The sequence below is a fragment of the Hipposideros armiger genome, unplaced genomic scaffold (genome assembly GCF_001890085.2).
Source record: "Hipposideros armiger isolate ML-2016 unplaced genomic scaffold, ASM189008v1 scaffold_465, whole genome shotgun sequence".
Classification (NCBI taxonomy): Eukaryota; Metazoa; Chordata; class Mammalia; order Chiroptera; family Hipposideridae; genus Hipposideros; species Hipposideros armiger.
Window position 1 is genome coordinate 3,021 of NW_017731815.1, and position 12,548 is coordinate 15,568.

Genomic DNA, 12,548 nt, shown 5'->3' on the forward strand with positions numbered 1-12,548 from the left:
TCAGTGGCTCCTTTATTAATAGAAGAGTATATGTTGTGCCAGGGAAATGCTCGAATCCTGGCGTTTCTAAAATGGTGTGAGAGCGAAGGTGAGTGACCTTTCAAGAGTCCTGTCAAAATTCTAATCTAATATATGGGGATGGAGATTTGACTTTGAGTAGTGAGCACACAATGCAATATATGGATGATGTATTGTAGAGTTGTACACCTGAAATCTATATAGTTGTATTAACCTGTGTCATCCCAATAAATTTAATAAAAAATTCCAACTACGTATTTTAACTGAATTCTCAATATATGCATAGAAAAAGATAAAAATTAAAGCAAAGAGAAATAAAAATATAAATCTGTCTTCCTGTGATTTTAATGTATTTACACATTTTAAGAAAAAAATCTGAGATTTCATTTAAAATGACACATTAGTAAATGTCATAACTATAGCTGATGCACACCTCTCAGTAAAAAAATATTATACATGTAATCTGCTTTAAAGTGTTGTATTATTAGGCCTACCCAACAATTGTACTAAGTCCTGGCAATATTTTAATTATTCATTCAACAAATATTTATTGAATGCCCCCTAGGTACCAGATACTGTTTTAGCAGCTAAAGATACATTTATGTTCAAATAAATAAAATCTACCTTCATGGCGCTTAAAATCCAGATCTCAAGTCAGAAACAATGATGCCAATGTGTAGTCTATCTAATTAGCAGAGTCCCAATTTGTTGAATATTTTATTTCAATCTCATAATTCTTAGAAAAGAAATAAATACATTCTGTTTTAAAAAAAAATTATAAAGAAGGTACTGCATTCTTTTCTGGTAGTATTTTGCTCTAGAAATAATTTTATATTGTGCATTTTCATTAGATCAGGAATATCACTCATCTGTCCATGAGGGAGGAAAAAAAATTATAGCTTATTGTTTTTTTTTTATTCTTTAGTTTCTAATACACTGAGTTACTAAATTTAGTCTTGTTAAATTACTGCACATTAAATAAAACAATTCTTCTATCCTTTATATCATTCATGGTTACAGAAGACCATATCATTATAATGCTATTTAAGTTTACAGAAGAATGTAAGCAAAAGACAAAAAGCTGCCTAACAAGAGGAAGACTGATAGCTAACAGTTATTGAGTACCTACTATGTGGTAGGCTGTAACCACTTTACAAGTATTAACTCATTTAGTCCGCACAACAAATCTAGGAGTTATAGGTCCTATTGTTATCTCTGTTTATCAGATGGGTAGAAATCAATAAGAGAAGTTTAAAAACTTGTTCCTGGCCACACAGTAAGTGGCAGAGCCAGGATTTAATCCAGGCAGTCTAGCCCCAGGACCCCCATTTTTAACCAATACATAATACTCAGAACAGTATTTTGAATTTTTTTTTTTTTAGCTTTAAACATAAAGCTACTTCTAAAACAACCGGTTTTGGGGGGGGGGTGAGGAGGTTAAGATTTTTTATTGGGAAAAGGCAACAGTGTTGGGGAATTGGGGGAGGGAAACAGCCAAGTTGTTGTCTTTCAATCTTAGTTGTGGAGGGCTCAGCTAGCTCAGCTCCAAGCCCAGTCGCCATCAGGCAGCTCACAACCGTTTTCAATCTTAGCCACAGGTGGGCATAGCCCACCATGTGCGGGAGTCAAACCGGCAACCTTGTTGTTAGGAGTACGTGCTCTCGTTGGCAGCTCAGCGGCAGCTCAGCTCAGGTGCAGCTCGCTGGCCCATGTGGGAATCGAACCAGCGACCCTGTTGCTCAGAGCTCACACTCTTAACCAACTGAGCCACTCGGCCAGCCCCTAAAACAACCTTTTAAAGAATGTGTATTCTAAAGAAAAAAGGAGGAGTTGCCTTGTTATTTTTCAAGACCTACTACCATGAAGCTATAGTAATAAAAACCATGTGGTACTAGGCCAGGAATAGACCAGTAAAATGGAATATATGGGAGGTTGGCCTTATCAGAGATAATATTGCCAGTCAATGAGGGAATGATGGTATTGGAGCAGTTGGCTCTCCATGTGAAAAATTAAAATTAGATCCTTTCACCTTGTTAAAAAAAATCAATTACAAAATGAATTAAAGCCCTAAATATGAAAAGTTAAACTGTAAAAAATATTAGAAAAAAACATGAGAAAATATCTTTATGACAACAGGGTAGGAAAAGATTATTAAAAATTGGAAGAGCTTAAACTGTACAGGAGAAGATTGATGCATTTAACTACTTTAAGACTTAGAAATGTCTCTATGACAAGATCTGAATAAAAGATCAATCTACAAATTGAAAGAATACATTTACTACCCCTGTGACTGATAAAGAATTAGAATCCAGGTTCATAAAGAACTCCTACATATCAAAAAGGAAAAAACTCAGTAGAGAAGTAGACAAAGAAGAGAGACTGCCAAAAGACAGAGAAAAATCTCAATTTTTCAAAAAACTTTAATCAATGTTCAACCGCATTGGTAATCAGAAATGCAAAATAAGATAACAGTGAACTACAATTTCACATTTAACAGATTGGGAAGAATCTATTAGTCTTATACATTATATCCATGTAACCACTTTGGGAAACAATTCGGCAACTTCAGTAAAATTCAATGTAGGTATATCCTATATGATTCTGGTGTCACACGGCAAAACCCTTTTCAGTGGGAATAAGACTTAAAACAGAATGTTCGTTGTAGCAGTTTGTACTAGTGAATGGAAAAACTGGGATTTATTTATAAAATGAATGCCAAAAGCAATTAAAAGGAATATTCTAGATCTACTTTTGACAATATGAATAATTTGGAAAACATAATGTTGAGTGACAGAAGCAAGTTACAAAAGAGACATACAATATAATGCATTTGAAGAATATTTTAAAACACATATTTCTATTCTGGGAATAAAAGGAGGAAGGAGAAGAAATAATATTTCTTTAAGAAAAAAACTAAATCAGATATAACAAAATTTTAACATCTGTTTACACTTATAGATAGATATAAGATGTCTGATATATATTGAGTTTTATTATTTGAAATGTTTTAAACTTCTTGATGAAAGTAAATTATTACTATGTCTTCACAGATTCCTTCATGATTCATGGTAACAGTTTTCATGGCACAGGCGGCCGTGGCAACAAGCTTGCCCATATGCGTTACACGTTAAGGCTCCTGAGAGCCATGGTCTCCCTTGAGGATGAGACTGTAAACACGGATCTTTGTGAGACGGGAACAATTCAGCAACTGATAGGTAAAACATAGCATATTTGGTACTGATGAAAGTAGACTATAAGTTAGAGGTTTTGCTTGAAATGTTTTTCTACAAAATTATTTTGTTTTTATAGCTGAGACACTCCTGAATATTTTCTTGATTTTTGCTTCATATTGTTGCTATAAATCAGTTTCTTTACTGAAACATGATCACTCATCCCTTAAACATTTGTTTTCTCGATTCAGGTACTGTTTCATGTAGGTAGGTCTATTTTTATCTCTCTCTTTTTTTTTTTAATGGGCTAGTGTTTATGTTTCATCCTTCTAATAATAAGATCACCACTTTTTGGCCAAGCCTTTTGGAGTCATTTTAAAAGAGGATAACATTACGTTTTCCAGTGCATCTGACATACTGGAACACCAATACACTGGTACATACAGAAATGTACAGTGGAGCTTCTTTTCTAATATGAAATATCAGGATATCCTTGATTTTTAATTTAGAATCCGCTATGTTAAGTCGCCTTATCTCCAAAATACATCACATGTGAGCTCAGTGTAAATTCAGAAATCCTACACAAAAACTTTTTACCCTTTGTTAGATAAAAAATAAATAGTCCTCCAGCCCTAACCTTTTCTGGCTTTGAAAAGTAGAGCTATTTTAGTCATATTAATATTCAGTGCTTGCCTCATGAGTAAGATATAATTTGCTGGATGGCAATTAATTACAAATGCCTACTCAAAAACTCTTCTACCTATTAAGTTAAAGTGCCTACTCTTCTATCATTAGTAGAGTGGAGTGGTGCTCTCTAATAATAATAATACTAGTAAGCAAAATAAGGGTATCAAAAAGGGGGCTAGGCAAAAACATTCTCTTCCTTGATGAGTTTGCTTAGGATGACCAAACCTGAAAGTAGATTTTCTTACTTATGTGCACATTTCATTGTACAGAACTCAGTCGTAAGCCCCCTAGCCTAACTGGATGGAAATCCAGTTTCCATATGTCCAAGAAGAAGTCTTAATCTTACCTGGGTGGGAAGTGGGGCAGGGAAATGGGAAAACAAATAGCAAGGGTTCTTTTCTTAGGACCTTCTCCCTTTAACTTGAAAGAAGCTTATCTCTATCAAGTGAGTTCTTGTTGAGTCTAACAGAGGGCTCTGCAGTAGTAATGTGCTCAACAAATATAACTGTATTGTAAATGTACATGTTTATACACCTTTTGTGTAGGCACTAGGATTACAAACATGCACAGAGCGGACACTGGGGACCTTTCCCTTAATGATATTGAAAGAAAAGACATATATCACAGAAAGACAGCATATGTTACCATGTTCCATCAGTAAGACACCTAATGAGTCATAGAATAAATACCATAGAAAGGAAAAGATTTGGGAAGTTTTCAAAGCTAGGCAATCTTAACAGGAATGTTTATTGAGTTGGAGTATAACGCTAGTTTCAAGAGGAGGAAAAAAAAGAGATGACCTTTCAAACAAAGGGACAGCATGAGCAGAGACATGGCGCTAAAATACGCATAATGATGTGTTCAGAACTAGCTTAAGTGGAGTCAGAGTTTTATGAAGATAGATAATATGAGATAAGGTTAATTGTCTGTCTAGTCAGGGGCCAACTCAGAAAGAGTTTTGAATGGCAGATAATAGAGTTTTAACTCCATCCTCTTTAGGCATGGGGAACCACTAGTGGTTTTGATCAGGGAAGTTATGTGTATAATGCTGTTTTAGGAAGAGGAATCTGGAAGAAATATATCAGATGATTTAGAATAGAACAAGAAGAGGGTAAAGGGAGGGAATTAATTAAAGGATACTGAAATATGAAGCAAATAATTCAATATTAACGTAACATGGGAAAGTGACATGCCTGCACCCAGGTAGAAAGGAGAATGAGATAATCTAGAAAGGAGAAGCAGACCTGTGGACAGCCAGCTGGGTTTCCTAGAAGACGATTCTGATAAAGGCACAGAGGCCTCTCCGTCCATGGCCTGTCCCTGCACCGGGCCTCCGACATGCTCAGCTGGGCTCCCTGGGTCTGATCCCCGACCTGTAATTCATCCTCACAGGACCAAGAATCATCCCTTCAGGGCCAACTGTGGAGATAGCCTGTGATTTCCATGTTCTTTCTATTTTGAAACATAGCTCCACACCTTCTACTAATACCAATGACCCCTTTAACAGGGGAAAAATGACTTTTGTTCCTCATTTAAAGCCTAAAGGAAAATTCCTTTTTGGAATTTTATTGTGAATGTCATTCCTTCAGTGTAAGTGGCTGTTTTCATGTCTTAAAATTTTGATTAGAAGTAAGGACAGATTTTAAAGGACATGGTAATACTGCTACCTAAAATTGTTGAAAACACCTTCAGATAGACATAAGGAGAGGATGCAGAAAGAAGTAACAAGGACAGAAAACATACTACGGAGGTCTTCCACCTTTGATTAAAATTGACCCAATTAGCCATGAGGAGAAGAGATGAGGCAAGCTGTGATCAGGCATTTTGGTCATATATTTCTAAAGGCACTCATTTATGCCTCATGAAATGGTTTTAAACGGTTTTGTTTACTGAGCAAAGTATCAGGTTGTTAAGGCCTCTTAATAACTCTCCATTAATTCTGTACTAGAACTTCTGTATAGATGGAGCTACTGATTTATTGAGCTCAAAGAATCCATTTATCATCTTCTGTCTGCAGGTTCTCTGCAACTATGCAATGAAAATAGACCCTTTTAAAATTGTTTCTCTAGCTGAAATTTTCTAAGAAGGGATTTCAAAATAGTAATTGATCAGAATAAAAATAGAGTGTCTAATAACTTGACATTTTAAAATGTTTTCATACCAGGAATCTTTAAAAATACAATAAGCAAGTCTAATGACAAGGAAGAGGCCATTGTTTTGGAAATTCAATCTGATATATTACTTATTTCATCTGGTCTTTGTGAACACAGTATTCCTAGGAAGGTATGTATGCCTGTGCATCAAAGTTTGGTTTAGAGCTCTCAATCACCTAACGCTATGAACTTTTTCTTAGTGCTTGTCCATAAAAGTTGATGTTCTGTAATCTTGTGAAGATTTAATTTAATATTCTTTTTTATAATTAGAGTATAATTACACAGAGTAAAGTATATAGATCTTAAGTATTTAGTTCAATAGGTTTTGATGAATATATACACTCATTTAACCAATACGCCACTTAAAATATAGAATATTGTTAACGCCCTATAAAATTCTTTCATGCCCCTTAGCAGCCATTTCCCCACTTGCCTCCAGGAAACTACTATTCTGATTTCTATCACCATAAATTAGTTTTGACTATTCTTTAACTTTATATTGATGGAATCATAGTATTGGTCTTTTATACCTGGTTTCTGTCATCTAGCATCGTATTTCTGACATATGTCCATGTTGTTACATGTATCAGTAGTTTATTCCTTTTTATTTGTAAATAGTATTTCATTGTGTGACTATACTAAAATTTGCTTCTCCATTGCCCTATTAATAAACACGTAGGTACTATTAATAAACATTTGGGACTATTATGTATAAAGCATCAGTGAACACTGTAGTACTAGTCTTTTTGTGGGCATAATGCTTTCGTGTCTCTTGGATTAATACCTGGAAATTGATGAGTCATAAAGTAGGTGTATGTATTTAAGAAACTGGCAAACAGATCACCCAAGTGAGCTGTACCATTATAAATGCTGTTTTGGGTTTGAATTGGGTTCATATCTAAAACTAAAAGTTGGAAAAAGAGCTAATTCCCTTTGATCTTTTTTAACTCCACAGCAAACTCTCAGAAATTGATAACTTAAATAGCAAGAGACAGAATTGGAAAGGTAAAACTAACAAATTATGAAGGTTTCAAGGTTTCAATAGAGTGATTTTAGGGAGAGGCAACAGGAACAGTAAATGCATACTTAGATCCAAGCTTTGATGCAATTTTTCCTTGTATTCTACTACTCTGCCTGTGCTCTTCTGAAAAAATACTCACAGTCTTGCTTACTGGGAACCAGAACTGAGCAACAATGCATGAGAAAGGTAATTAGCAAGGGACAAATATTAACTGGTAATAACTTCATATAAATTATTAAAGTTTTAACTACCATTTATATATTTATTTCTCTTTTGGGAGCATTAGAATATCTTCCATGATAAAAAATTTAGCCTCTTAAATTCATTGTTTTTATCTAGTATTCATCTGGCATGATTATTAGCTACATTCATTATACCATGGAAGAAAATCATGGGAAAGTCTTATGGTTTGTTTTTCTAAACAAGAGAGAAAGGGAAAAACAAAACATATAAAGGTACACTAAGCTGGTCTATTGATTGATCCCTTCTCTTAAAATGATTAGCCTTACAATAGTTTGTCTTAAATTCCTGAGAACAAATGAGTACAAATTTGGGGGAAAATATTGTATTAAAAGTACTATTTTCCTACCAGTGTTGTATTTTTCCAGTAGAAAAAGTTTTATGGGACAGGATGAAATGGGAAAGGAAAGGATTATTTATTTATTTCAAGAAATAATTTTAAATAAATCTCTTAGGAAATTTTTGGAACTGAAGGAGTGGATATAATTCTTCATGTAATGAAAACAGACCCCAAGAAGTTTCAGAGTGGATTAGGCTATAATGTACTTCTTTTTAGTACATTGGACAGCATTTGGTGAGTATTACTATACCCAACTTAGATAGAGTCACAGTACAAGGGAATTACCTCTAATAGCTATGTATGCCAATTGTCTTCCCCTAAAAATCACACCAGGAAGATAACTCTCAATGCGTTTTTTTTTCAATAGTCCAGAAATGATATTTATGAATGTCTTTTGGAAGGTAATCTTGTCCATCACTCAAATATAAAACCATTCTTGTATCTAAACTTAAATTGTTTTTTCTGTGATTTGAAACCATTCCATTTTGGCCTGGTCTGGGAAAACACTACCATCTATTATTACTCATACAATATTCTTCTTATACTTGAACACTGTTGAATTCCTCATTCATCTTCTCTTCAAGGAGCTGAAAACCAAACTTTGGAGCATTCATAAGAGCAAAAAACACTGCTTTAATATTAATTTATGAAATTTTATCTTGGAGAAAATTACTTGAGTTTCATGTATCATTCACACTTAATACATTTCTTTGGTTCTAGTTGGGTGGTATTATTGAAAGTCACATTGCAACACATTTGTTAAAAAAACCACTGATGACTGTAGATCAGATGGACACAGAACATTCCACCCGATAACAGCATACATATTCTTTTCAAGTGCTGTGGATACTGTGATGTATAAGAAATATACAGGGGTGCCAAAAAAATGTATACACATTTTAAGAGATGTTATCTATGTATTTCTTTTTGAAGTTGAATCACAGTAGCAATATGTCATATAACATTCGCTCAAAAGATGGCATTACTCGAATGAATGCTAGTGTCACCATATGACAGGCAGGACACTCAAAGAAAATGGCAGAAGCACAGTTGTCATTCGAGGAGTGCAAGACCACCGAGACGTGAGAGCTTACCTTGATGAGAATTTGCCAGGACAATGCATAGGACAAAGAGGTGCAGTTGAGTTTCCCCCACATTCTCCTGACGTAACACCCCTTGACTTCTACCTATGGGGGACCTTAAAGGATGCTGTATGTAAAAAACCTGTTACACTGGCAGTACTTTGGGAAGAAATTGAAACGGAATGCACAGCGATATAAGTGGACACTTGGGTCAACGCTGCTCAAGCAGTAGTTCACCATAATCAGAAGTGTCTGGACATTGATGGTAACCACTTTGAGCATCGCTTACAATTGCAGAAGTCAAACGTGACTTGTATTCATCTTTTGTTATCAGTATATATTGAGTATTGCAATTTTAATACAGTTTTTTCCTTTCTTAAAATGTGTATACGGTTTTTTTTGGCACCCTCTGTATATTTGGTCCATTCCTAGTACAGAGTTCCTAAAACTTGTAATTTCCTACTCAAGAAGAGCAATTGGAACACCTTATGTTATATTTGGTGTTTTATTCTCAATTCCTATAATAGCTCCAGAGTAATAAATATTAGTGTCTTTTGTTATTCATAATCCCTTTCTACCACATCTGAGTTTATGTTAATACAGTGATTTTTGGAAAGCCCCTAGATAACCACAGAATGGGGGTCTGGATGCCAGGGGAACCGACCATATGATTGATTAGAGAGTTAAAACTTCACCCCTACCCTCAATCTCCAGGAAGGTGAGAGAGACAAGACATTGAATTTAGTCACCAGTGACCAATGATTTAATCAATCATGCCTATATAATGAAGCCTCCATAAAAAATCCTAAGCTATGAAATTAAGAGAGCTTCCAGGTTGGTGAACACATGGAAGGTCTGGTAGAGGGCATGGGAGACCCATGCCCCTTCTCCCATATCTTGCATCTCTACCATCTGAGTGTTCCCAGGTTGTATGCTTTTATAACAAGCCAGTAATCTAGTAAATACACCGTTTTCCTTATTTCAGTGAGCCTCTCTAACAAATTTTCCATCTCGAGGAGGGGTGGAACATCTGATTAATAGCTGATTGGTCCAAAGCTCAGGTGACAACCTAGACTGGTGGGGACAGGGAGACACTGCAGTCTTTTGGGACTGAGTCCTCAACCTGTGAGATCTGATTCTAATTCCAGGTATAATGTCAGAATTGAATTAAATTGTAGGATACCCAGTTAGTGTCTGCAGAGAATCAGAGAATTGGTGTGGGAAAAAAAACCACACATTTGGTGGCCAAAAGTAAAGTATTGAGAACAGAGTGTTGAGAGGAAACACAAAGTTTTTTCTTTCATTTGGTGGCCAAAAGTGAACTATTGAGTATAGAGTGTTGAAAGGAGACACAAAGTTTTTTCTTTTATTTTACAAGCGCATATACAATATTCTCAGGATATGTCACATGCTAAGTCACAAAACAAGTCTTCAATTTAAGAGCACAGAAATTATTCAAAATGTCTTTTCTGACCACAATGGAATAAAACTAGAAACCAATACTAAAAGGAAATCAGGAAAACTCACAAATGAATGGAAACTAAAGAACAAACTCTTGAAACAACCATTGGGTCAAAGACAAAAACAAAAGGAAATTAGAAAATTTCTCAAGACAAACTAAAATGAAAACACCAATATACCAAAACTTATATAATACAGCAAAAGCATTACTAAAAGAGAAGTTTACAGTGATAAATGCTTACAATAAAAAAAGAAGAAAGACTCAAACAACCTAACTTTACACTGCAAGGAACTAGAAAACAAAGAACAAACCAAGCCCAAATTAAGAGAAGAAAGGAAATAATAAAGATTATAGAGCAGACAAATGAAATAGTAATAGAAAAAAATCAACAAAACTGAGTTGGTTTTTTTAAAAAGATAACAAATTGACAGACATTTAGCTAAGAAAAAAAGGGAGAAGACTCAAATAAAATAACAAATGAAAGAGTAGACTTCACAACAAATGCCACAAAAAAAGTAATAAAGGACTATTATAAATAACTATATGCCAACAAATTGGACAACAATAGAAGAAATGAATAAATTTCTAAAAACAGACAACCGACCAGACTAAATCAAGATGAAATCGAAAGCCTGAATAGACCAAGGAGATTAAATCAGCAATCAAAACCTCCCAACAAAAAAAGCCCAAGATAAGGTAGCTTCACGGGTAAATTTTATCAGATATATAAATAAGTAATACCAAGTCTTCTTAAATTTCCAAAAAATAGGAGAGGGAACACTTCCAAATTCATTTTATGAGAAACAGCATCACTGTTATACAAAAGCCAGACAAAGACACCATAAGAAAACAAAACTACAGACCAATATTCCTGAAGAACATGGATGCAAAAATCCTTTAGAAAATATTAGCAAACTACATTCAGTATCACATTAAAAGGATCATACACCTTGACCAAGTGGGATTTATCCCTGGAATCTAAGCATGGTTCAATATATGCAAGTCAATCAGTGTGATATACCACATTAACAGAATGAAATAAAAATCACACACTCATCTCAATAGATGCAGAAAAAGCATTTGAATAAATTCAACTTTCTTTCATGATAAAAACTCTCAACAAAATTAGGTAGAGAAAAAGCCCATAGCTAACATCACACTCAGTGGTGAAAAGCTAAAAGCTTTTCATGTAAAATCAGTAACAATGCAAGGCTGCCCACTTTCACCACTTCTAATCAACATACCGTAAATCCTAGCATAAAAAGCATCCAAATCAGAAGGAAGAAGTAAAATTATCTGTTTGCGTATGACATGATCTTATATGTAGAAAATCCTAAAGACTCCACAAACAAAAAAAACTTGTTAGAACTAATAAATGAACTCAGTAATTTTGCCGGTTACAAAATCAACATACAAAATTCAGTTACATTTCCACACATCAATAATGAACTATCTGAAAAGGATATTAAGAAAACAAATACAGGGCCGGCTAAGTGGCACATTGGTTGAGAGCTTGCTTGGGAGCCAGAGGGCTCAAGTTCGGATCCCATATATGAGGGCCAGTGACACTGCCCTCTACAGCTAAGATGCTGAACAACAGCTCAACCTGGAGCTGGGCTTCTGTGAGTCGCCGGCGATGGCATAGGCTGCAGCTCCTGCTGCAGTGGGTTGCCATGGGCTACCATGTGTGGCCAGCAGCCGCCATGAGCGGCAGTCCAGAAGCCGGCGACTGATCTGCCTTGCCTGGGAAGAGCGCATTGATGGTGCCAACTTGGGCCAGTGAAGCAACGTCCTCCACAACTAGACTGAAAAACAAAAGGACAGCAACTTGTCTGTTTCCCCTTCCCCGATTCCCCAATGCTGTTCCCATCCCCCAACCCCCCAATTAAAAAAGAAAACAAATACATTTGCAATGACACCGAAAAGAATAAAATACTTAGGAATAAACATAACCAAGAAGGTAAAAGACTTACACACTGAAAACCATAAAACACTGCTGAAGGAAAAAAAACAGACACAAATAAATGGAAAAACTTCCTGTATTCATGGATTGGAAAAATTAATATTGTTTAAATTTTCATACTACCCAAAGTTATCTATAGATTCAATGCAGTCCCTATTAAAATCCTAAGCTATTTTTTACAGAAATAGAAAATACAAGCCTAAAATTCATATGGAACCACTAATCTTCAGGGAAATGTAAATCAAAACTACAATATAATATCACCTCACACCTATTGGGATGGTTATTATCAGAAAAAGAAAAGATACAAGTGTTGGCAAGGTTGTGGAGAAAGGGGAGCCCTTTTACAATGTTGGTGGGAATGTGTTGGGTTGTCAGAAAAGTCATGATGCATGTGTGCAACATGGCACTA

At 35.2% G+C, this 12,548-nt stretch overlaps 1 protein-coding gene across 1 annotated transcript in view; it reads left to right on the forward strand.

Annotated features, from left to right (window-relative positions):
• Positions 1-12,548, forward strand: part of CFAP69 (cilia and flagella associated protein 69) — a 43,672-nt gene that overhangs the window by 3,000 nt on the left and 28,124 nt on the right. The window contains exons 2-5 of the mRNA XM_019666202.1: positions 47-88; positions 3,069-3,233; positions 6,040-6,158; positions 7,745-7,863. Coding sequence (XP_019521747.1) covers positions 47-88; positions 3,069-3,233; positions 6,040-6,158; positions 7,745-7,863 — 445 coding nt within the window. The remainder of the gene's footprint in view (positions 1-46; positions 89-3,068; positions 3,234-6,039; positions 6,159-7,744; positions 7,864-12,548) is intronic.